At 43.4% G+C, this 23,388-nt stretch overlaps 1 protein-coding gene across 3 annotated transcripts; it reads left to right on the top strand.

Moving 5' to 3' along the window:
- The first annotated feature begins 13,997 nt into the window (after positions 1-13,997).
- Positions 13,998-23,178, top strand: RPP40 (ribonuclease P/MRP subunit p40). 3 transcript variants are annotated; one of them, XM_082731750.1, is made up of 8 exons: positions 13,998-14,181; positions 15,987-16,131; positions 17,853-17,921; positions 18,726-18,821; positions 19,533-19,658; positions 21,326-21,524; positions 21,666-21,800; positions 22,959-23,178. In XM_082731750.1, the coding sequence occupies exons 1-8, from the start codon at positions 14,059-14,061 to the stop codon at positions 23,155-23,157; spliced, it is 1,092 nt and encodes a 363-aa protein (XP_082587876.1). In that variant the 5' UTR covers positions 13,998-14,058; the 3' UTR covers positions 23,158-23,178. The 3 variants fall into 3 exon arrangements, with proteins under 3 accessions (XP_082587876.1, XP_082587878.1, XP_082587877.1); XM_082731752.1 differs by lacking the exon at positions 13,998-14,181 and adding an exon at positions 14,400-14,505; XM_082731751.1 differs by lacking the exon at positions 13,998-14,181 and adding an exon at positions 15,588-15,652.
- The last annotated feature ends 210 nt before the right edge of the window (positions 23,179-23,388 follow it).

Raw genomic sequence — 23,388 nt, 5'->3', positions numbered from 1 at the left:
TCTATATATAATATACATTGATATATATTGATCTAATATAATACACATATATGTGTGTATGTATTTCCAGAAAGCAAGCAGAACAGGAGGGGAGTCTTGAATGATAGGAATTGCTACAGAAAATATTTGCAAGTTTGAGTCTTTTTGCCTCCGGGCACTTCATAATCTGTCCATGGACCATGTAGGCAGAAAACCACAATCTCACTGGTGGTGTCAGAGAGGATATGTTTAGGAGCTAGCAGAGTAGGTAGAAAGTTAGGGGAGAAATTCTGGAAGGGAAAGATCCATGAGGGGGTCAATTCCAAATACATATGGAAGTTCTCCTAAATAAGGTATAGGTCTTTATTATTTTTTTTTAAGATTTTATTTATTTATTTGACAGGGAGAGAGGGAGAGAGGCAATAGAAGCAAGAAGTGGGAGAGGGAGAAGCAGGTTTCCTGCTAAGCAGGGAGCCTGATGCAGGGCTCCATGCCAGGACCCTGGGATCCATGATCTGAGCTGAAGGCAGGCACTGAACAACTGAGCCACTCAGTCACCCAGGGATAGATCTTTAAACCGTAGAACTACAGAGCATCTCTTAGGGGGCTCAGCCTGAAAGAGGATTTCAGCTGCACCCACTGTAGGTAAGGTTTTGAGTCTAGCCCATTAATTCTGTCCTAGGAAAATAACACTCTTCAAAGGAATACAACAGAATCCAGGTCTCTATAACTATTGTTGATAATATCTAGATAATATCTAGTATGCAATTTAAAAAAATCATGAGATGCATGAAGAAGCAGGAAAATGTACTCTATATACAAGACAAAAAGCAGACCGTGGGAACTATCCTTGAGATATCCAAGGTGTTGCAAGTAGCAGACAAGGATTTGAAATCAGCTCTTATAAGTATGTTCCTGGGGGTAAAGGAAAATATTCTCATAATTAATAAACAGATATGGAAACTTAGCAGAGAAATGAAAATTATTTTAAAAAAGATGACAAAGGAAAAGGAATTAACTTTTGAGCTTGTCAAAAATTAAAAACCCAACATTTGGTAGAAAACCTAAGTTTTTAGATCCAAGAAGTTTTTTTTTTTTTTTAAATTTCTAAAACTTAAAACTTTAAAACTTTAAAGAGGAGCCCCTGGGTGGCTCAGTGGGTTAAAGCCTCTGCCTTCAGCTCAGGTCATGGTCTCAGGGTCCTGGGATCGAGCCCTGCATCTGGCTCTCTGCTCAGCGGGGATCCTGCTTCCCTTCCTCTCTCTCTCTGCTGCCTCTCTGCCTACTTGTGATCGCTCTGTCAAATAAATAAATAAAATCTTTTTAAAAAAAGAGAATACAAATAAAACTAAACCTAAGCACATTATAGTCAAACTGCAAAAATCCAAAGATGATAAGATCTTGAAAGCAGCCAGGGAAGGACACTATGCCACATATGGGGAATAATATGAATGATGGATGATATTATCAAGAACAAGAGACAAATCAACAATGAAATGATATCTTTAAAGTGCAGGGAAGAAAGTCAATATGAACATAGGATTCCACATCCACTCAGCAAAACTCTCCTTCAAAATGAAACAGAAGCCACAGTGGGATGCCACACACCTATTAGAAATGACTAAAATAAGAATAAAACTGCAAATAGCAAGTACTTTCAAGGCTCTGGCATAACTAGGACTGGAAATGCAAAATGGTACAGTGTTTGGAAAATAATTTAGCAGTTTTTTTTTTTAAGTTAAACATTAGATAACCTAGATATTTCAATCCTAGGTATTTAGTGAAGTAAATTGAAAACTAATGTTAAAAACTTGCGTGTGCATATTTATAGTCATGTTAGTCATAACTTCCAAAAGTTGGAAATGAACCAGGTGTTCTTCAACAGGTGAGCGAGTAAGTAAACTACCATGTGTCCACATAATAGAATACTACTGACAACAAAAGGAGCAAATTCTGGATTCACACAAGGACATGGATGTATCTTAAATGCATTTTTCTAAGTGAAGGAAGTCGGACCCCAAAAGCTATATACTGCATGATTCTATTTACACGACTTTCTAGGAAAGGAAAAATTATAGGGATAAAAACGGCAGTGGTTGTCAAGGGGTAAGGTGAGCAGACGAGTGATCTTTATTGAATCTACAGGGTTAGCCATTTAAGACATCAGTTACATTTGTGATCAAGGGAGGGAGAAAGTGATTGTCAGGGAACCTGAGCAAAGCTGGCTCAAGCTCTTGGTCACACAGGTGTATTCCAATCTGTAATAATTCACTGAACTTTACATGAATAGTTTCTACATATATTTCAGGATGCATGTTATAGGTCAATTAAAAATTTTTTAAAGATTTATTTATTTGAGAGAGAGTGCACATGAGCTGGGGGGAGGGGTGGTGGGAGAAGCAGAGCAGGGAGCCCATCACAGGACCTTGGGATTATGACCTGAGCGGAAGGTAGTCTCTTAACCTCCTGAGCCACCCAGGCATCCCTATGTCAATTACAATTTAGATACTACATACTTGCATAAAAATCCTAACTCAATATCTCAGAATAGCAACAGTATTTTGTTGTGTTTTTTGTTCAAATAAAAATGTTTGCTCATGGCATCATCAAATGGATTTTAATATTCCAAAGTTGACTGTCCTAAACTTTGTGTGAGCTCCGAGGGTCTTTCCATTTTTGCTTCAATTTGGAAAGTTGCATGGTTTTGATTTTTTATGATGAAAGTTTTTTCCAGAGAAGTCCTCCCTTCCTAAGACCTGTACTAACACCAGGACACATAGCACTGTGCCTTGCACACTGTGTACACAATACTCGTGAAACTGTGTTGACAGGAACAAACCTAGGAGAGACTTGTTCGTGCATAGGCTGGTGAGCAGGTGCTGGCACATGAGACTGAAAGGTTACACTCTGCAGCCAATGTTTTTATACTTTATTTGATCAACTGTTTGCAATTAATTCATCCAATGATGCTAGTTTAACACAGTGGCTAAACCAACTGGCCACACACACTGATCACCCGAGGAGCTATAAAAAACGCTGATGCACAGATTCCAGTCTGGGGATTCAGATGTAATTGATCTGTTGAAATTTGGGTTCTGGGAAATTCAAAAGCCCCCCCCCCCCAAGATGATTTCATAGGGAGCCCCGGGGTGCAGACCAGAGATTCTGGCCCGGGGATGCAATCAGCTGTAAGTGATTTCCATGTGTGCTCTGGAGTCTTAGAAAACAGCGCTGCCCTGTTGAAATCAAAGGGCTACTTGGGATTTCCCAGCTATTTGTCTAAACTGCAACAGGAGGAAATGTCTTCTTAGCAGATCTATCTTTATGTCACTTGCTTTCAGAATAATGGGTTGCTTTGGGCACAGCAGTTTGATTTCGTCTGTGTTGAAAATCATTAACAGCCTACAGATACCAAAAAGGGATGAAAAGAATTCACAAACATGTGGAGTGCATTATACATGTTTTCAAATTTCTCCTATGATTAGAAAGGAAAACTACGCGGCTGAAGACTTGATTTCCTAAACTCAGCCCTCAGTCATTTCCCTAAATTATTCCAAGTCTTTCCAAGACACTTAGAGTTCTCGGCAGGGGATTATACCCAGTGTGAAGAGTCCGAGATGGATGCTGATCTCAAAGGAGTTCTGCAGAAGCCTCACCTGAGAAACTCCGAGGAGGTTCCGGAAGCCTTGGGAGCAGCGTGGTGCTTGTGGAGGTAGGGGAGCCCAGCCGCCGTTTTGGGGGGCGTGGATATGCGCCCCACCCCAGCCACTTAGTTGCTTTGAGGCTTTGGACAAGTTTCTTGCCTAGGATGACAGTTACATAAACCTCTTGGAGGAAAAGGCAGAAGGGCCCCGATTGCAAAAACACCAGCGATTCTTCATTCCTCCTCGCGGCGCCCGCCCTTGGCGGTGTGATTTTTACTGCTGTTCCCATCCAGAGGCAGACTCCCTTCCTTCCGTCTTACTAGCTCTGGCCAGTAACAACACAGTGGTATGACGACAGGATGGCAGTTTGGGGCACGAGCCCAAAAGGTCTTAGATGCTTCGCTTTTTCTTTCAGAATACAGCTGTCTCCCAGCCCCTGTGAGCCCGCTGCAGGAGGAGAGGTAATGAGGAAGAGAGCCAGGTGCGCACCTGACAGCCAGCGCACCCCCAGAAGCCTCGTCAGCCGCTGAGCATGCGCGTGAAGGAGCCCAGCAGAGGCCGGACGCGTCCTGCGGAATCCCGCCCAAACTGCAGACCAGCTCAGTCAGGAGCTAGATAAGTACCGGGGTGGTTTGTTACACCGTAGCTAACTAGTACATACTCCCGTTGCAGACACGATGTCAAGACTCAGTGACAGAGTGGTTGGTTACAAGTTACCTGGCAGACAGTAGGCGTCCTAGAGGTGCTCGTTTCCCTCTTCCCCTACTGAAAGTCGCATCTCTCCTTTACACAGAAATACGTGTAGCCGTGTATGAATGTGATTGGTGCTGAGGCTCACACAGCACCCCACACTGCAAGAGGAAGTGGGCGACCAGAGACCTCGAGGGCCCAGGGCCAGACTGCAGAAAAAGCAGTTTGCCTTCATTCCCTCCGAATCTAAACTTTGGAGGTCAAGGCTGTGGACAGATCTGAAGACAGGGCATTCCCTCCTTCAGGGACCCCCACCCTCCTTCCATTGTAGTCTGACCTCTGGGAAGGGGGGATGGACCCATGCCAGGAAGCAGTTGGAAAGCCATGCTCTCCTTTAGGAAACTTCCTCTCGGGCCCTCACTGGTCTCACCTCTGGCTGAGGAGACAGGGTGGTGGGGAAGGGGTGACGCGTGAGGAAGAGAAGGGGATGTGCGGGTGCTTCACCTCCCGAGGTCAAGAGCAGTCACAGCCCTGACTCCCCATGTGGCAGCAGTACTCAACACAGGCGGGTCCTCAGCACCTAGAGTGTGGCTGGTCCAAGTTATGATGCCCTGAACATGCAAAATAGAGTGAATTTCAAAGATTTAATCAAGAAAGTGAAATATCGCATTAATAACTTTATGTTGGTGACACATTAAAACAATGTCTTAGATATATGAGGTTAAATAAATTCCTAGTAATACCACCAGTTTTGCCTGCTTTTTTTTTTTTTTTTAATTTTCTCTAATGTGCGTGTTGAGATTTTAAAACCACAGACGTGGCTCACCTCCTTCTGCTGGACATCGCTCTCTTTGAGGACTGCTGCTTTTTCAAAGCCCAGGCTGCCTCCTCAGAAGGGCAGAGGCCAGGAAGTTTAGGAAATCTGAAATTTTCTTTTATTTATTTTTAAATATTTTATTTATTTATTTGACAGAGATACAATGAGAGAGGGAATACAAGCAGGGGGAGTGGCAGGCAGAGCGAGAAGCCGGCCTCCCGCTGAGCAGGGAGCCAAATGAGGGGCTCGATCCCAGGACCTTGGGATCATGACCTGAGCAGGACAGATGCTTAACTTACTCAGCCATCCAGGCGCTCCAGGAAATCTGAAATTTTAAAAGAATTTGGCATTTTACTGGTTCTGTTTGTGAATAAGGGATTTGATAAGGCTCTGAATTTAAGGGTCAATATTAAAAATAAAATTCTTTCAACATCGTGCTATGAACTAGTATCGTTTTGCACGGGGGTTGCAGAAGCAATGCGAAGACACGGTCCTTGGCTCCAGACCTTGGCTCCAGAAGACATGGATTGGCTCCAGGTCCTGGTATTTCCATTTTACATTAGATCCCCTTCCTCCAGGGTGATGAGGAATAAGCCTGAAATGAAGTTTGATGCTCTCGCAAACCAAAGGATTTTTCTTTCTGTGGTTTTACCAGCATTTTTAGTTGCTAATATCAGAAATGCCAGCTGCAGACCACAGCTGGGAAAAAGAGCGTAATGAATTGAGTCTAGAATCAGACAGCAGCTAATTTTCACAGGCATGTGTGTTACCTCACTTCCAACAATTCCAGTGTGTTCTCAGGACTTAGTCCACACCAAGCGTTAGACCGTGACAGTCCCCAGTGCCATCAGTGGTATAGAAAGGGGACTGTGCCCTGTGCCCTGCACCCAGACAGTGCTGAGAAGAGAGCAAATCTTCACAAAAACACTAAATAATCCTGCTCTCTAGTGAGAGCAAGGCTGACGGTCGTTAGTTGATGCAAGGCAACTTCTTTTTCTTTTCCAATAAACGACATTTTCAAGGAGAGAAGCCTAGTCTCCACGCAGTGCTTCCGTGGTTACTCAGGGATATGACCGAATTCAAGAGGAACAAAGGAGATGAAATCCACATTTTAACTGTAAACAGATGTGTCACTGAAAACCTTTCAGATCCATAAATCTATAGATGTGTTAATCATCACAGTACTGTGAGATGCAGGGAAACGCTAAAACAGGTGCCACTTCTTATATATCCACCCCCCTTTGTAAACGTCTCAAGTTCCTAAGTGCAGATACTCTATGAGGGAAAAAAAAATCTCATTGACATATTATTATAAAATTGTTTTTTTTTTTCATTTTGTTAACTTTAAAGCCAAAGATATATAGTTCTACATTGGGCATACTGCATTTTTTGTAAAAACTCTTGAGTGTGAAAACCTTCCTTACTTCAATTATTAACAATAATTGCGAAACTGCCCATTCTGCAAAGAATACTCTTCCAGGAACTGTGGGGAGATGGAAAAGATATAACCAGTTTTGCTCCCATGACCTGGCGAGACCCTCAGAGCTGGGGTAGAGATCGTCTCTCTGGGGCGTAGCACAGTGTCTGGCCAACAGCAGCTTAATTCAGAGCTTGCTGACTGGATAAATGAGTATTTCCAATGCGCATGGAGGCCCAGCACAGGTAAGTTCGAGACCCGGTGCTGGGGATGGTGTCCAGAAGCCCGCTGATGCCATCTGCATACCCACTCTTCCTGGGACTTAGCCACGGCCTGCTCCCCAGCCCCAGGGCGATGCCTGCCGCCGTGGGAGAATTCAAGGATTTCTCTCACCCGAGGTTCTTACCTCATTGCCGTCTCCCTTCCCTCAGTCTGTCCCAGCTGTCCGCTCACCTTTTATTCTGCCTTCCTCTGCTCATAGCTCTGTTCCTTCTACTTCGAGCAGTTCGCACCCCTCTCCCCTTCCCTCCCTGCCCCTCCTGCTGTCCGTCTTCTAGCAATTCTTGTCTGCTTTTGCTCATAAAAGAACTCTTCTACCACTCTCTGCCTCATTCGCATTCAGTTCGCAATCAAACATTCACCCCACAGCTTAATATTCCACAGATCTGGAAAACAAGGAAGTCATGTTCTAGAACGGGAAACAGTGCCATCCATGTCCAGAGACCCTGGAAGTAGTTTAAGAGCCTTTAGAATCTGCAGATTCTAATTCGCATTTCCTTCTACTTACGCTACTTTTCTCCAAGCACGAGCATTCAAGACAAAGTTTTATTGTGCCAGCCACAGAAAGGAATGAAGTACCTACTGAGCCCTGTTGCAACTTGGACGAGCCTTGAGAACATTATGCTAAATTAAAGAAGTGAGTCCCAAGAGTCTATTATAGGATTCCATTTGTATGAACTGCCCAGAAAAGACAAATCTAGAGGGACGGAAAGAAGACGAATGGATGCGTGGGGCCAGGGAAGGCACATGGGAGTGAAGCAGCTACAGGGAGTGTCTTTTTGACCTGGAGAGGAGGACCCAAAACTGACTGGTGCCAGTTACACACGTCTGTGCACAGACTAAAAACTATTAAATTATACACTTTAAATGAATGAATTATACAGCACATGAACTGTATCTCAAGAAGGCAATTAAAAAAATTTTTTTTTACAAATTATAAACTATTTTACACGTATAAAATTATATGGTTTACACATATTTTTTGAAGATTTTATTTATTTATTTATTTATTTGAGAGAGAGACCGAGAAACAGCACAAAGCAGGTGGAGGGGCTCAATCCCAGGACCTTGGGATCATGACCTGAGCTGAAGGCAGATACTTAACCGACTCAACCACCTGGGCGTCCCCAAATAAACATTCTTTACCTGCCACTTGCTTAAAAATTTTACCATTACCTTTGACACCATCTCCATGGCCCTTCCCAAATATAACTCTTTTCCTCCCCTCCTAGATAGGTCATTCTTCTGAAGTTTTTAAAAAATTATAATTCCACTTTCAAGATAGTTCTGGTACATATATCTCTCTAAATATAGTATATTGTTTAGCTTTTCAAGTCTCTAGACTTTTTACAGATGTATGTGCCAAATATACTTCTGTCACTCCTGTTTCTCTTCCCACATCTTATTTTTTTAGAGCTTTTCATGTTTTTAAAATCTCTTATTCAATTCTATGCATTGTTTACTAATTAGTCTGTAAGTGGAAGATAATAAAACCTGCCTCAGAGAGGATTTTTTGAGATAATTAATATAAAGTTCTTGGAGTAGTGCCTGATTCATTATAGTTTCCAATATTGCATATGTAATATATATACTATTATTACATAATTACTGATAATTATATATAAAATTATAGTGATTGCTCCTTTCTCTGTTAATGTGTATTATTTCATCACCTGCATTATGGATTATCAGTTTTCACATTATAGCAAAACCCGAGGTACACAGAAATGCCTCATCTTAGATATAAGAAGTTCCTGGATAGCTAAGATTTACATTTTTTACATACCAATTTACTTCTAAACATATGTTTTTTCACTTTAAACAAAATAAAAGAATGAGCTTTATAAAAAATGTCAACCATTTCCAAATTCTCTTCCAAAATTGTTATTTGAACATATGTGACAGAGCTTTAGTCAGACGGTGTGACTGTTTTGTGTTCTTTTTTTCCCAGCTTTATTGAGATAAAATTGACATATAACGTTGTGTTCTGTTTTTAAAATACTCCTTCATTTGTCTATTTCATTTGTATACTTCCACTGCACACTTGGACACAGTTCCACGTAGTTACCATTGTTAATATGTGCGTTGTGCTCCACCAAATTCCAACCAGCCAGAGGGAGAGGACAGGGAGCAGTCCGGCTCTGAGCCCTTCCCAGAACACCAGGGATTCAAGTCCTCGCTCGGGGGGAATCACATACCATTCTCGGGGGCCACTGACGTTTTCCACAGCAGCTGCTAGGTCCAGTTTCCAAGCTGCCTGCCGGCAGAGGGTAGTTTCGATCTTGTACGCCAACACCTGTGCATTTGTGGCAGCTGCTTGGAGCCCTGGGCTAGAATGGACTGTGAGGTCAAGTTTAGGTTTGGCAGGAGGGGAACCCTCTGATTTACCACCAGGGTCTTCAAGAGCTACAGCTCCCAGCACCACCCTCCCTGCCACTCCCACCTGTCATGGAATGATGTTAAGTGATTCCATGTTAGTACTGCATTCTTTTTTTTTTTTATTAAAGGTTTTTTTAAAATTTAATTTTATTTATTTATTTGACAGAGGGAGACCACAAGTAGGCAGAGAGAGGGGGGGAAGCAGGCTCCCTGCTGAGCAGAGAGCCCAATGTGGGGCTCGATCCCAGGACCCTGAGATCATGACCCCAGCCAAAGACAGAAGGTCCAACCCACTGAGCCACCCAAGCACCCCATTAGTACTGCATTCTGATGAACATACCCAGGAGCTTTCAGCAATATAGATCCAATATATTTGCATGTACCGTTGAATAAGACAGGGCTTGAAGTGTGCAGGTCCAGGTATCAGTGGATTCTTACAGTACAGTACTGTAAATGTATTTTCCTTCATTATTTTAACACTTTTTCTCTAGTTTCCTTTATTGTAAGAATATAGTATAAATACACATACCCAAAATATGTGTTCATTTATTGTTAACGTTCTCAGTGTTCTCAGTAAGGCTTCTAGTCAACGGTGGGCTGTTACTAATTAAGTTTGGGGAGAGTCAAAAGTTAGATACTGACTGATGTTGTTCAAAGGTCAGCTGTATATTTATAGGTACTGTGTTTTGAATTTGCAAACTGACCCTGGCATTAATTTATGTAAAATAATATTCTAACATTTTCAGAGTTGAGCATATTTAAATTCTGTGTCTGTACTTCTCATTTGATTGCATTGTAGCCCCAAAATGTGATGTGTAAAACTGTAGTCCTTTTAGATTTACTAAGTGTATTTCTGTGTTGTTAGAATATAATCAAAAGTTTTTTTGTGGTTTTTTTGTTTGTTTGTTTGTTTTTGTTTTGTTTTGCTTTTTGCAAGGCTGTTGGCTTCCCTTTTTAAAAAATTCATTTTGTTACTATATTCTTTGGGGTGTATATATACAAATCAGTTATGTTTTGTTTCCTGTGCTTTTCTTTATTATTTATTTATGCCATTCTTGGGCCATCATCCTTAGACTTTTTCTCAAATCGATGATCTAATACCTGTTTGTCAACTAAGATTTCTTTTAGCTCTAGATACCAGAAAGTCAGATAAATAATAGTATGAACAAGCAAGGGTAGGAGATGAGGCTGTAGGCCAGGGCCAGGTTATCTAACCTTGTACTCGACTGCACTGAAAAGCCAGTTTAAAGCCAGGCAGGATTGAAACGGGGGTTCGGTAGTATACAGAGGCCTACCTCAGAGATATCGCAGGTTTGATTCTAGCCAACCACATAGAGTGAGTGAAATCAATTTCCTGGTTTCCCAGTGCATGTAAAAGTTATGCTTCGGGGTGCCCAAGTGGGTCAGTTGATTAAGTGTCTGACTCTTGGCTTCAGCCTTGGTCGTGATCTCAGGGTTGTGAGATCGAGACCCATGTTGGGCTCCACACACTCAGTGGGGAGTCTGTTTGAGATTCTTTTCTCCTCTGGTTCTCTCTCTCCCTGCCTCTGCTCTTCCCTCTGCTGGTTCTCTCTCTCAAATAAATAAATAAAATATGTTTAAAAAAAAGTTATGTTTACCCTATACTATAATCTATTAAGTATATTAATAGCATTATGCCTAAAAAGTATATATCTTGATTAAAAAATTATTTATTGCCAAAAATGCTAACTATCATCTGAGCTTTCAGAGTTGTGATCACTGATCACAGAGCACCATAACAAATAAAGAAGTAGTTAGAAATATTGTGAAAATTACCAAAATACGACACAGTTACAGAAAAGAAGCAGATGCTCTTGGAAAAATAACACCAATAGAGTTCCTCCACACAGGGTTGCCACAAACTTCAATTTATTAAAAACACAGTATCTGCAAAGCACAGTAAAGTGAAGTGCAACAAAATGAACTATGTCTGTATCACATTTTCCAAGTTTTTGAGAAGTCAGCCTGGATGCTGAGTGAAGAGGCTGCAGGAGGGCAAAATGGGAAGCAGGGAGGTGGGTAGGAGGAGCCTGTGGTTGGCAGTGGATGGAGAGAGGAGAGGGGAAGGCGGCTGGAACTGGAAATGCAGCCACAAGAGTGTGTAACCGTGATGCCTGCTGCAGGCAGAACCAACAAGCCACAGACCTGCGGTGGGATCACCTATGGGGTGAGATGGGAAGAAGAGTCAGGAACGACGCCTGGGTGCCCCCCTCCCTCCTCCCCATGGATGAGCACCCAAGCCTGGTGGCTCTCAGGAGACAGACGGTACTGAAAGCTGTGAGCCCACCTGGGATCACTCTGAGACGAGAGGGCAGGAAAGAGACAGGTGGAGGGTAAGGATCACCAGAGATCTAGAGGAGGGGGAGGAAGGTAGAGTCAGACGGGAGGGAGCCCAGGAGCAGGGAGGTGCTCAAAACTCCAGAGGTAAGTGTTTCAAGGAACGTTTTCACACGTAACCAGGGATTTGTTCTAGCAGGTATGGCAAATGACTGTCCTAAAGGATGAAGTTTTTACTTACATTTCCCTAGAATCAGGAGGAACGGCAGGCCATGCAGAGTGAACACAGGAAGCCAAGTGCATCTGGCTTGGTCAGGAGGCAGGGGGAGTGAGGGGAGAGTATCCCTCAGAGCTTTTATTATGGGAAGGGATGGGTGAGGCAGGGTGAACAGACGAGGTATGTTTAGGATTGGCTGGTTTGAAGAATTTCTATGGGCTTTGGAATATAGACTATCCCCAGTTATCTAGTACCCGGCCCTAGGGTTATTAGACAGGGGAAGAGTGTGACAATTCACAGAAGAGGTATTTCAGGGTGTCAACTCCAGATTAGTTGGTTTGCGAATGAAAGACATGCTCACTGCACAAGTTATTTGCTATCTTTAGGAATTAGCTAACCCTGGAAGGGGCATTCTCACCCTGGTCAGTGAGGCCCCAGATGCCAGAGCACTGGAGTATAAGAATACAGAAAAAAGAAGATATAGTTAATACAAAGGAAGAAGCGTTCGACTGTATCATCTGTATCAAGTGCATCTAAAAGACAGAGATAAGAACAGAAACTTGGCCTCGAATTTGGCAAAAATGGAAATCATTGGTGACTTTGATAAAAGCCAAGTCAGTGAAGTAGTGCAGAGGAAAGCTAGAACAGAATGGGCTCAGGAGACAATGCGCAGAGAGGAGGCTCTAATCAAGCAGAGAAACACAATGATGAGAATGAAGAGGAATTCAGGGACAAAAGAGGTGTTCTTCTTAATGCACAACATTAAGGCATGTGTGTATACTGATAGAAATGACCCAGCAGGCAAGGAGAAATGAATGGTTCATTACAGACAGAACTCCAAAACACCGTGGGGGTAGGCTGAAAGTTCTTAAGTCCCAAATTTACTTGAAGCTACAGCTTTAGTCTTTAAAATAAACGAGATTTTTGCCTTCTGTTTCATAATACAGGCACACCCGACCCCAGAACATATCCTCAAGTACTGTTCTCCCTTGAAGACACTTGAGTTAGGAATGCCCAAACTGTCTAGTGGCTGGTCACCTGTGTGTTTTCAGCTGATATAATTTATATTGAGTTTTCAGAACTATTTAATAAAACATTTTTTAAAAGATTTTATTTATTTGACAGATCACAAGCAGGCAGAGAGAGAGAGAGAGAGAGGAGGAAGCAGGCTCCCTGCTGAGCAGAGAGCCAGATGCGGGACTCGATCCCAGGACCCTGAGATCATAACCTGACCGAAGGCAGAGGCTCAACCCACTGAGCCACACAGGTGCCCCCTTAATAAAACACTTTAAATGAAATGGCTTGCAAGAAAACCTTTACATTGGTTCCAAATGCAATCAGTAGGCCAAAAAATCACACCAGTCACTTTCCAAAATTTGGAGTATTAACAAAGGTGTACACATCTGATGATCATCTAAGAGAGGCCACTGCTACTTCAGGTTGAGGTTACCAAGGAGTAATGTTTTAAGCATTTTATATCCTAATATGACAGCTGTAACATATCTAGATACCATACTGTGATTTAGAAAATCAGAAGAAATTTTCAATTGACCTACTTCTTATAATTTTTCCCATTTAAAATAAGGGAAATATGTTTTTCTTAGTTTTCTCAGAGAAAGGCTGACATTCCAGGCACAGGTGACTGACATTACCTGGCAGAAGACTTCCCAGCCTTGTCTGTTTAAAATTCTTAAATGCTTACCTTATAAATTACTTAACTTTGGTTATTTCAAGTCTTATAGTAAAACTGGTGTTCCAGAAAGTTGTGCTACAGTCGGCTGTTTTGCTTCCATGCTGCCCAGAACCGGGTCTGTGCACACTCCAGTTTGAGATGAACGCACGAACACAGTCCCTGATCAGGAAAATTATGGAAAAATGAATTCTCACTGCAACCTCCAGTAACCGTTCGGATGGACTTTTAAGAAGGGATCTTAAAGTGGTTCTGAAGGAGCCTTAGTCCTTGTAGGGCAGACAGCAGAAACTGTGTATTCTCTTCCTGCACAGAGTTCCTTACTTTTTTGGGAAGGACCAGAAGGATTTACGGCAAGAGACAGCAGCAAGGGAGGGCAAGGCGAGAAAGATGGGTTTGAAAAGGCAAGTTCCAGGTTTCCAGGTGCTAGGTATTTCCATTTTAGGTAATGAATATGCCGTTTTAGGTACCGATGGCAGGCTTCTGCTAAAGCTTCTAAACCAAGGGCTCGCCTCCCTTCTGGCCAGAACAAGAGCCCGGGCCACCTCAACCTGCTCGGCGCCGCCGCACTGCGCATGCTCGCGGGGCGGGACGAGGGGCGGGGCGGGACGCGCCGAGCTCGCCCAGAGCCGGAGCCAGGGAGAGAGCATGGCTACTCTGCGCCGGCTGCGGGAAGTCCCCCGGCACTTGCTGGTCTGCGAGAAATCCAACTTCGGCCATGACAAGTCGCGCCACCGGCATCTTGTAGAGACGCACTATCACAACTACAGGGTGAGTTCGGCCTCTTTGGGCCCCTCATGCATCGCTTCATCTCCGGGAGCCGGGGAGGTTTGGGGAAGGTCCTGTTTGGCGGAGCCGCGGGCCCGCCCTCCCCGCGCAGTGGGGCGGGGCTCCTCGCCAGGCATATTGGGAATTGTAGTCTCGTCACTGTTCCGAGCTGGTCGCTCGCGGATCTGCAGGACTACAACTCCCAGGATGCGCCGGGGGCGGGGGCAGGGTCCTCTCCTCTGTGGGGAGGGGCTGGGCGGCGTGCCTCTGGCGGATACCAAACCGCTGCTGTTGCTTTGATCCTGCCGCTGGTGGAGCTGGTGGGAAGTGAGAGTGGGGGACGACCCTGGGAGTTATAGAGCGAGTGATGGATGCGACGTGGACCCGCGGGGTGGCGGAAAATCGGGGCCAGACTCGGCCCCCCTCCCTGCCTCTGGATTCTTTCTCTCTCCTCGTGGGAGCGTCTTGCCAGCAGAGACCCAGGAAGCACGTGCTTTCCTAAACCATTCAGGGGAGCTAGGTTTAGGGCTGGCAAAGTTCCCACTTCGCCTGCTGTCTTCTGTGGTTCCCGGCCGAAGCGCGCCAGCTCGGCAGCTTTGCGTAGAAATGCGCGGCGGTGGCCCTGCTTGCGAGCGCAACTTCAGAGCTTTGCCGGGAGCTGCGGTGGGCTGGTGCTTCGTCAAAGTGGCGTCCTCGTGGGGGCGCTTGGTGTAAGCTGAGGCGTCGGTGAGGTTAATTATCTAGCGGCCGGCGAGAGAAGAGGAGAATAACTAGATGCCAGTCAAGTGTCCTATGGCTCGGTTTCACCGACCCACTGAAGTGGCGAGGTCTCCAAAAACTCAGCCCGGAGACGGTGTAAGCGTCTTACACTCGCGATTCATCAGCCTCATCTCCCTCCACCCAGGCCTGACTGGCGTGGCAGTTTCTCAGAGGCGCAGGTGGGGACGCGGGCCCCTCAGGAACAGACTGGTGTGTGAGCTTCGGGAGAGTGCTTTGCCAGGCGGGGAGCACGCGGGTAACCCTGGAAGCCGTTCAGGTTTAACTTCTTTGCTTTAGATGGAAAGCTCATCCCAGGCAGCAGTCCGGTGTGTATCTTATCTTGCCCAGGCTGATCTGTCGAATTTTTCTGTCGAAAGAGTAGAAACAGCACCGACCACTTCTGCATCCGAGGAGCCTCTTGCTGTCCCTGATTTCCTTGTGCCCTAAGGGACAGTCCCTTTGATTTCAGCCTGGTACCAGGTTAAACAAATCTAAGGATATTCCATTGTACCCTATTTCCCTAAAAATCAATTTTAGAGCAGTGGAGAGGATATAAAACATACGGTTTATTTGCAGAAGGTGAAATGCAAACAAGAGCTTTCCATTAATTTTTAAATTATTTTAAATTTTTTTATTTTTTGCTTCTTTAGCTTTCCTATGTTTGAATACAGAAATGAAAAACGTGAATTGTCAGATTTCTCTTTTCCTGAGACTGGTAAATTAAAAGTCTTATAGAGGGGCGCCTGGGTGCCTCAGTGGGTTAAATCCTCTGCCTTCAGCTCAGGTCATGATCTCAAGGTCCTGGGATCAACCCCCCTATCGGGCTCTCAGCTCATCGGGGAGTCTCCTTCCGTCTCTCACTCTCTGCCTGCCTCTCTGCCTGCTTGTGATCTCTGTCAAATAAAGAAATAAAATCTTTAAAAAAAAAAAAAAAGTTTTATAGAAACCTGTGGGGGAAACTTCTCAGCCTTCATATGTTATAGCATCCTTAAAAGCTGGAGGCTGGTCTACATGAAAATAAGACTGGTTTATGTTACACATTCCAATAGGTTTCATTTCTGATTCCTGAATGTGGGATACTGTCAAAAGAACTGAAAAACCTAGTCATGGAAACTGGACCTTATTACTTTGTGAAGAACTTACCTCTTCATGAGTTAATTACACACGAATTCATCCACTCCTTTGTGAAGAAAGGTAAGAAAAACCTTGTCGTGTCTCTAAATGTGGTAAGGTGAGGAAGAAGTATAGTCAGATCACATCACGATTTTAGGGCTCTAAGTAGGACTCCCTAGAGATAGTCTGTTTGGTCAAGTGTAGGCATCATTCCCCCTCCCTAAGTATCCTCCCCCTACTTTCTCTCCTGCTCTCTTTATTTTTATTTTTTAAAGATTTTATTTATATATTTGACAGACAGAGATCACAAGTGGGCAGAGAGGCAGGCAGAGAGAGAGAGGAGGAGGAAGCAGGCTCACCACCAAGCAGAGAGCCTGATGCAGGGCTCCATCCCAGGACCCTGAGATCATGACCTGAGCTGAAGGCAGAGGCTTTAACCCACTGAGCCACCCAGGTGCCCTCTCCTGCTCTCTTTAGGTGGTGCTTTCTGATGACACTTGCCCATGAGTGTGGCTCAGGGAGGTTGTAACTTAAAGGTATCCCTCATCTTAAAACAAGGATTCAGGGAGAGGAGAGAGCCTTGGGAGCTGTGTGTTTGCATACACGGCTGTCCGGTGCGTGGCCACAAGACCGCTGTGTTCCCAGCAGTCCCACCCCTCAGCCGCCTGGAAAGGTTCATCTCCTGATGCTCTCATAGCAGCTGGTCACCAGGTGGTGTGCTCCTTATGGTGCCCTGTCTCCTGCTTCGTTTGTGGCTCTGACGCTCTCTGCGCACCCCATTTCCATTTGTATCTGCTGGGTTGGTTGCTTTGTTCCCCTTGTTTCCTAGGGAGCACTTGTTTGAAACTGTATTTCAGACTGTCTTTAGGGATTTCCCCCCTCACTACTTAAGTCACTAAACTTAAAAGTAAGCACGCCCCTTCTCTTGCTGTAGGCCCCACGTTCGTCTTCTGCAGGGAGCTGTGAACAATCCAGTTACTTGCAGTCCCTCTCTTTCGGGGGCAGCTGGCCGTGTTGTCTTTGGTCCCATCAACTTCATTCCTTTCATCTGTTTTGAAGTTGGGCGCTACTTTGTTAATAATGCGGCCTCTGGCTGTTAGGAACCCTTTCACATGTCTTAACCAGTTGAACTCTTGCAACAGCTCTGTGAGTTAGGCCTGTGATCCCCATTTTACAGATGAGGAAAACTGAGGTTCACAGAGACTGCTTTCCTAACCTCACATGAGGTCACGGCACATTTTGAATCTTTACCTGGAACTCTTCCTCTCAGGCGCTTGCACTCACCTAGTATTCTACTTTGTGCCTCTCTGCTAGCACCCCCAGAGACACACACCGCACCCCGAGTCCATTTCCTGCTTGATGGTAGTCACCTGGCACAGATAGGCCCTGGGTGGCGGTATGAGCTAGCTGGAGGGTGGCCTCTGTGTCCTCCAGCTCAGCCTTGGCAGGTTTTAGGGTTATTTATTTATTTATAGATGTTATTTATTCATTTGAGAGTGAGAACACGAGCGGGGAGAGGGAGAAGCAGACTCCCCACTGAGCAGAGAGCCGGACATGGAGCTCGATCCCAGGGCCCTGGGATCACGACCTGAGCCAAAGGCAGACACTTAACCATCTGAGCCACCCAGACGCCCCAGGTTTTAGGTTTATTGAGGGAGATGGAGCCGTGGTGGATATTGACCCTTTCTCACCTGGAAGATACGTTATCGTGTGAAGAGAATCCACTAACTTTTTGCAGGTGTGATTTTTTTTTTTCTTTCTTTCTTTCTTTCTTAATTTATTGTCTGGGCTTTCTCTTACAGGTTCGTTCTATGCACTAACATACAATACAAATATTGATGAAGATAATACTGTTGCCCTCCTGCCAAACGGTAACAACACTCATTTTTTCTTTCTTTAATTTAAAAAAAAATACTGTTTAAAAAAAAAATTAAAAAAGTCAAATCTCCTGATGATTCACTCACACCCCTTCTTAGAATGAACTGTTTTTAACAGGTTGGTTTTTATTTTTCTTGACATTTTCTATAAATTTATAAACACACATAAAGCTTATTATTTTTTTTCAAAGATTTTATTTATTTGACACAGAGAGAGAGATCAAAAGTAGGCAGAGAGGCAGGCAGGGAGTGTGGGGGAAGCAGGCTCCCTGCTGAGCAGAGAGCCTGATGCCTGGCTAGGATCCTGAGATCATGACCTGAGCCAAAGGCAGAGGCTTACCCCACTGAGCCACCCAGATGCCTCTGGGTCTTTTTTTTTTTTTTCTTTAAACATAAATCACATTGTACTACATCGTTTCTCAATTTTCTGTTTTCTTAATATGTCACAGACATCTTTCCATATCAGGGGCAAATAGTTCTGACTGACTTTTTTTTAATATTTTGAAGCTATTCTAGTGAAGAGGTATACCATGGTTTGTTTAACTATTTGTTCTTTAATAAAAATTTAGATAATTTCTGTTTTCACTGTCATAAATAATATCCTTGTATGTATAATATGTTAAAAATATTCTTGTACATAAATAGGATGTATGTATAAGTAATCTCCTTGCATCATAAAGACGATTCTTGTGTGCAGTTTATTATCCTCATATTTAACTGCTCAATTGGCTGTGCTTTCTTTTAGTAAGAGAACACATCATATTTTATTATCTCTTATGAGGATTATTTGATTTACAGGGAAATTAATTTTATCACTGGATAAAGATACTTATGAAGAAACTGGTCTTCAAGGTCGTCCATCTAAGTATTCTGGCAGAAAAGTCATGAAATTTAGTAAGTATTATGCTCCTATCAGTTTCCAACAAGTCAGTAATCTTCCTGTAGCAATTTAAGTTTAAATGTTTGAATTGCTGCTCTTCTCTTTGTTCAGAAGGAATATGGCCTCTTCTTGTCTTTAGAACTTCTGCCCCATGGGGCTCTCGGTTGAGCTTTGGAAGGAATAAGATCGCTCTTCTGTTTCTCTTTGGCTGTGGGCTGCCTCTAATAAGGATCACAGAATTGGAATGGTCCATTAAATTCATATATTTGGGGGGGGGGTAAAAATTAAAGTAATGAACCCAAGATAAGAGTCTACAGCTTATTCTTAATAATGAATTTACTTTTGTCAAGCTTTTATGATTACTAGTAGAGATAGCCCCGTGAGTGAAGAGCTACGGTTCTGCTGATGGTGTCCAGCTTGAACATGAGCGACTGAAGCTGTCACAACCATAGGTAGATTAGGGTTGACCTTCCAGGGACCTCTGCCCTTGGGCTTTGACCTCAGAAAAGTATGAACTTAAAACAGCTATTGTGACTGTCAATGCTAGAAATGCCCAGGAGAGGCAGTGTTTTGATTTGGTAAACCAAAGGACTGCACGAACAAAATAATTTTTGCTATTTGTAAAATTTCCAAAAATTCGGATGCTTTTGATGACAGCCCTTTTTCCACAGTGTAGGCTGTGTATATATGAATGAACTGTTTATTCCTCTTTCCATTTTTTTAAGTTGTTTCCATTGATTTGATGGATTTATCCTTTAACCTGAATTCTAAGAAGTATGAAAGAATATCTTGGTCCTTCAAAGAAAAGAAGCCATTGAAATTTGATTTTCTTTTGGCTTGGCATCATACAGGTATGGAAAAATATGGAACAGAACAGTGATTTGGAAATCTAATTGTTAATTAAAGGGGAATAATGGAGAATTGAATTGTGATTCATCCCTGTGGTCTAGGATATTGGGTACATATGTGCGTAAATATTATTCGGGAAGCTGCTTCTGGCCCCCTGGCATCCCCGGAAGCCGTAGCTCAGGATGATCGAGGCAGGCAGCCATCTTCCTCCATCTCCCTGGGTTATGTGTTGATGCAGCTAACTTTTTTACTGTTTCTCCCCTCCCTTCCTGCACCTTACCTCAAACAGCCTTGGGTGGTATGTTTTAAAATAGCACAAATTATAAATACAAACTGTTGATTATTTTAGGGTCAAAGTCAGGCATACCATTAAATGTCAAATGAAATTTGTTGTCACTTGGAATTGATTCGAACATGAAATGTAGTGGGGTGTTTGGTCACCAGATGTGGTGACGTACTGACAACTGCCATGTGCCTTGCTCCTTTTAGATTGTAGCTTTGGTCCGTCACAAGATTGTAAGGAGTTAGAGCATCATAGTTGTGATGGTGTCGTACTCGGTTTTGGAGGACAGGGAGGCACGTAGGTCAGTTTGGGAAATATGCCTGTCCATCCGCTCTTCGTGGGACGTTTCTGGTCACTGGGTGCTCCAGGCTGCTAGCCTGAGTCCTCAGTCTATAATGCTTCAGGGCATCTCCTCCTTAGGGTAGAGATACAGGACAGACTGATGGACATTTCAGTTGCACAAAGTCTTCATTGAGGACCATGTGTGCTTTCGGTTCTGGAGAGCTGGGTTCCTAAAGCACCAATTATTCTAAGGGCTTGTCAAAAACTGGGGAAAGTCCGAGATTTTCCTCACTTGTAAGCTAAGTAGTTAGCCTGTAAGGTCTCATGGATGCTGGCAGAAGGCATAAGACTTGGGATTTAATTACTCGCAGTAGTGGCCCTGGCCAGAGTCTCCACTCACACTAACGCACCAGGTCCCACTACCCACAGGGTGACACAGTGGGCCAGGGGATACCACACATGCTGTGGGCTGTGTTAGAGCAGAGGAATCTCGAGCTGCAGGAACTCCAGTCTTTTATCCTGGCCAGTAAGCCTGCTGGCCTTCGCTCTGGGGTGGAGGGTGAGGAGAGCAGATTATTTCTTTTACATTGGACACGAAGCAATCCTGCCTTTTGCTCCCTAGGGGCCACTATATCTGTCTTCCAAGGCTGTTGGAAAATTCTTGAAGATAAGTTGGATATTACTGGGTTTTCAAAGATAAGCTTAAATGAGATTCTTTCAGTTCCTCTTGTGGAACTTTACAGAGATTATGCAAATACACTCCTGTGTCTATAGAGTTCACTTAATTTTATTTAGCCACAAGAAGCGCTTTTTTTATTCAGTAAGTCAGAATTTTCTTATTAGAGCAAATGCTGAAACTAATATGGGGTTGAATCTGAAAGGATTATGCTTTTCCAGGAAAAGGGAAAGGAAATGAATGTTTACAGAACTTTGGCACAAGGAACCCAAAGCAACTTAAATTATTTTAATTTGAATACAGCTTTGCGCAACTCCCTTCTGTGTTACTTAATCTCACCCTCTCCCTGGAACTCTCGGGGGAATGGGGCGGTTTCAGGGATTCACTGAACTTGCTTTCAGGATGCAGATGACCTTGTGTGTTTTAAGGTGCAGAAGAATCAACGGTGATGTCACACTTTTCCAGTTACCGAATTCAGGAGCATCAGCCAAAAATAGCCCTGAGCACAGTGACAGAGCTGCAGTGCCCGGTCCTGCGGAGCAGCGCACTCCAGGGGGAGCCAGAGGCGGCCTGCAGTGCTCCCGAGCTTCTGGACTGGCTGGGCGCCGTCTTCAGTCACACAGAACTGTGCGTAGCAGCTCCTGGGTGGCGGGCTCGGGCTCTGGCTGCCTTCTTCTTCTTCACAGTGGCCTATACTTTGAAAACGAATCATACAGCAGAAGTAAATATATTTTCTTTTTTTTCTTTTTGTGTGTGTGTGTGAGACAGAAATAACGAGCCTCATAACTTCATATCCACCTATTGCTGTCCTCAGCCAAGCACAGTGGTTGCCAAAGCTTATTTGTGTACAATCACGGGTTTCATACTTCCAGAGAAGATCTGTCTCCTTTTGGAACAGTTGCGGTGAGAATGCTTTTTGCCTTTTATATCTTGGTTGTCTGTGCCCACCTGACATTTTAGGGGCGGTGCTACTGTTCCAAGCAGTGTTATTTCACACACGTACCCCCTTTTTCCTTGCTTGGGCTCACAGTGTGGTAACATATTATCTTAAATGATGTAATTATCCTTGGCGATAGGAATATGCTGCTGCCAAGTACTTGTCCTTATGAAAAGACAGTGAGCAGAGTTTAACTCAGCTAAAAAAACAGGCTATTCATTTTTCTTGTCATGCTCCGGAAGTTTTAACATCACTTAAGAAAATAGCAGTACTCTATGGAACACATTATAATCTGTTTAAATGTTAGAGTTCTGCAGATGTTTTATTTTGAAAACACTTGACCATTTTTTAATCCAGATCATGTCTAAGATCTGTTCTGCACTAACATCCTGTGAAGTGCTAGATGTCATTAACGTGCCAGGGATTGGACAAGGCATGAGAAGGTACTCTGTAAATGCTACATTTTATCTAACGTCAGGAAACTCAGATCCCATAATGAAAAGACCATGAAGCAAACATAATGCCTTCTCAGTCTTCACTTTTTTTTTTTTTTTTTTTTTTGAAATAAGCCCAACGCCAGGCTCGAACTCATGACCCTCAGATCAAGGCCTGAACTGAGATCGAGAGTTGGATGCTTAACCAGCTGAGCCACCCAGACACCCAACAATCTTCACTTTTTAAAATCTTGAGGGTTTTCTTTCTTAATCCTAATACCCTTTTTCATTTAATAGTTTAATACTTTTATTTTCCCTAATAATAAAGTCAGATTTTTTTTTAATTCAGTAAATTATTCTGCATTGTTTAAGTTAACAGATGGCAAGAAATTATTCCTATACACTTTGTGGTTTTGTTTTGTTTTGTTTTTCTCTTTGAATCTTATGGTCCGCAGTGAGCATAGGAACCGCTAAAGTTGGTTTTGTGCATTCTGTAATTGGTGAACATTTACTGAATATACCACATAGGATCAGGAATGTAGTTTGTATCTCTTAATTCTAAATAAAATCTAAGGTCTAAGCTTCATTGGAATATCAGAAGTATCACTTATCCTGAATAAGTAAAAAAAAAAAAAAAATGTGAACATTCCTAGTCCTTCCTGTTTGTTAAGAGTTATCTTTCTTTTTCAGTCACTACTTTGATGAGCCCAAGTTAGCTCCTTGGGTTGCATTATCAGTACAAGGCTTTGCAGACAGTCCTGTTTCGTGGAGAGAAAATGAACATGGCTTTCGAAAAGGAGGAGAACATTTATACAACTTTGTGATTTTTAACAATCAGGACTATTGGCTTCAGATGGCTGTTGGGGCGAATGATGACTGTCCACCGTGAAAAATACAAAACTTAAAATCATGTTTGTTTATGTTCGTGCTTCCTTTCAGATTGTGTTAATGGTAAAGGACTGTGTGTTCACTCAGGTTTGTATGATGATGGCATTTCTTAGATCAGCATTCATTAGCGTTCTGCTCTTGACTTAGGGCCCATCCTGTGAGTGTATCTGGGATTGACATCCAGTGAGTAGCCCATAGTTGATTACTCCTGGTCATTGTTGCTGTAAGTACA

The sequence above is a fragment of the Mustela nivalis genome (assembly GCF_964662115.1).
Source record: "Mustela nivalis genome assembly, chromosome: 5".
In the NCBI taxonomy this organism is placed as follows: Eukaryota; Metazoa; Chordata; class Mammalia; order Carnivora; family Mustelidae; genus Mustela; species Mustela nivalis.
The sequence above is the reverse complement of the archived record's forward strand: the minus strand, read 5'-3'. Positions and strand labels throughout refer to the sequence as shown.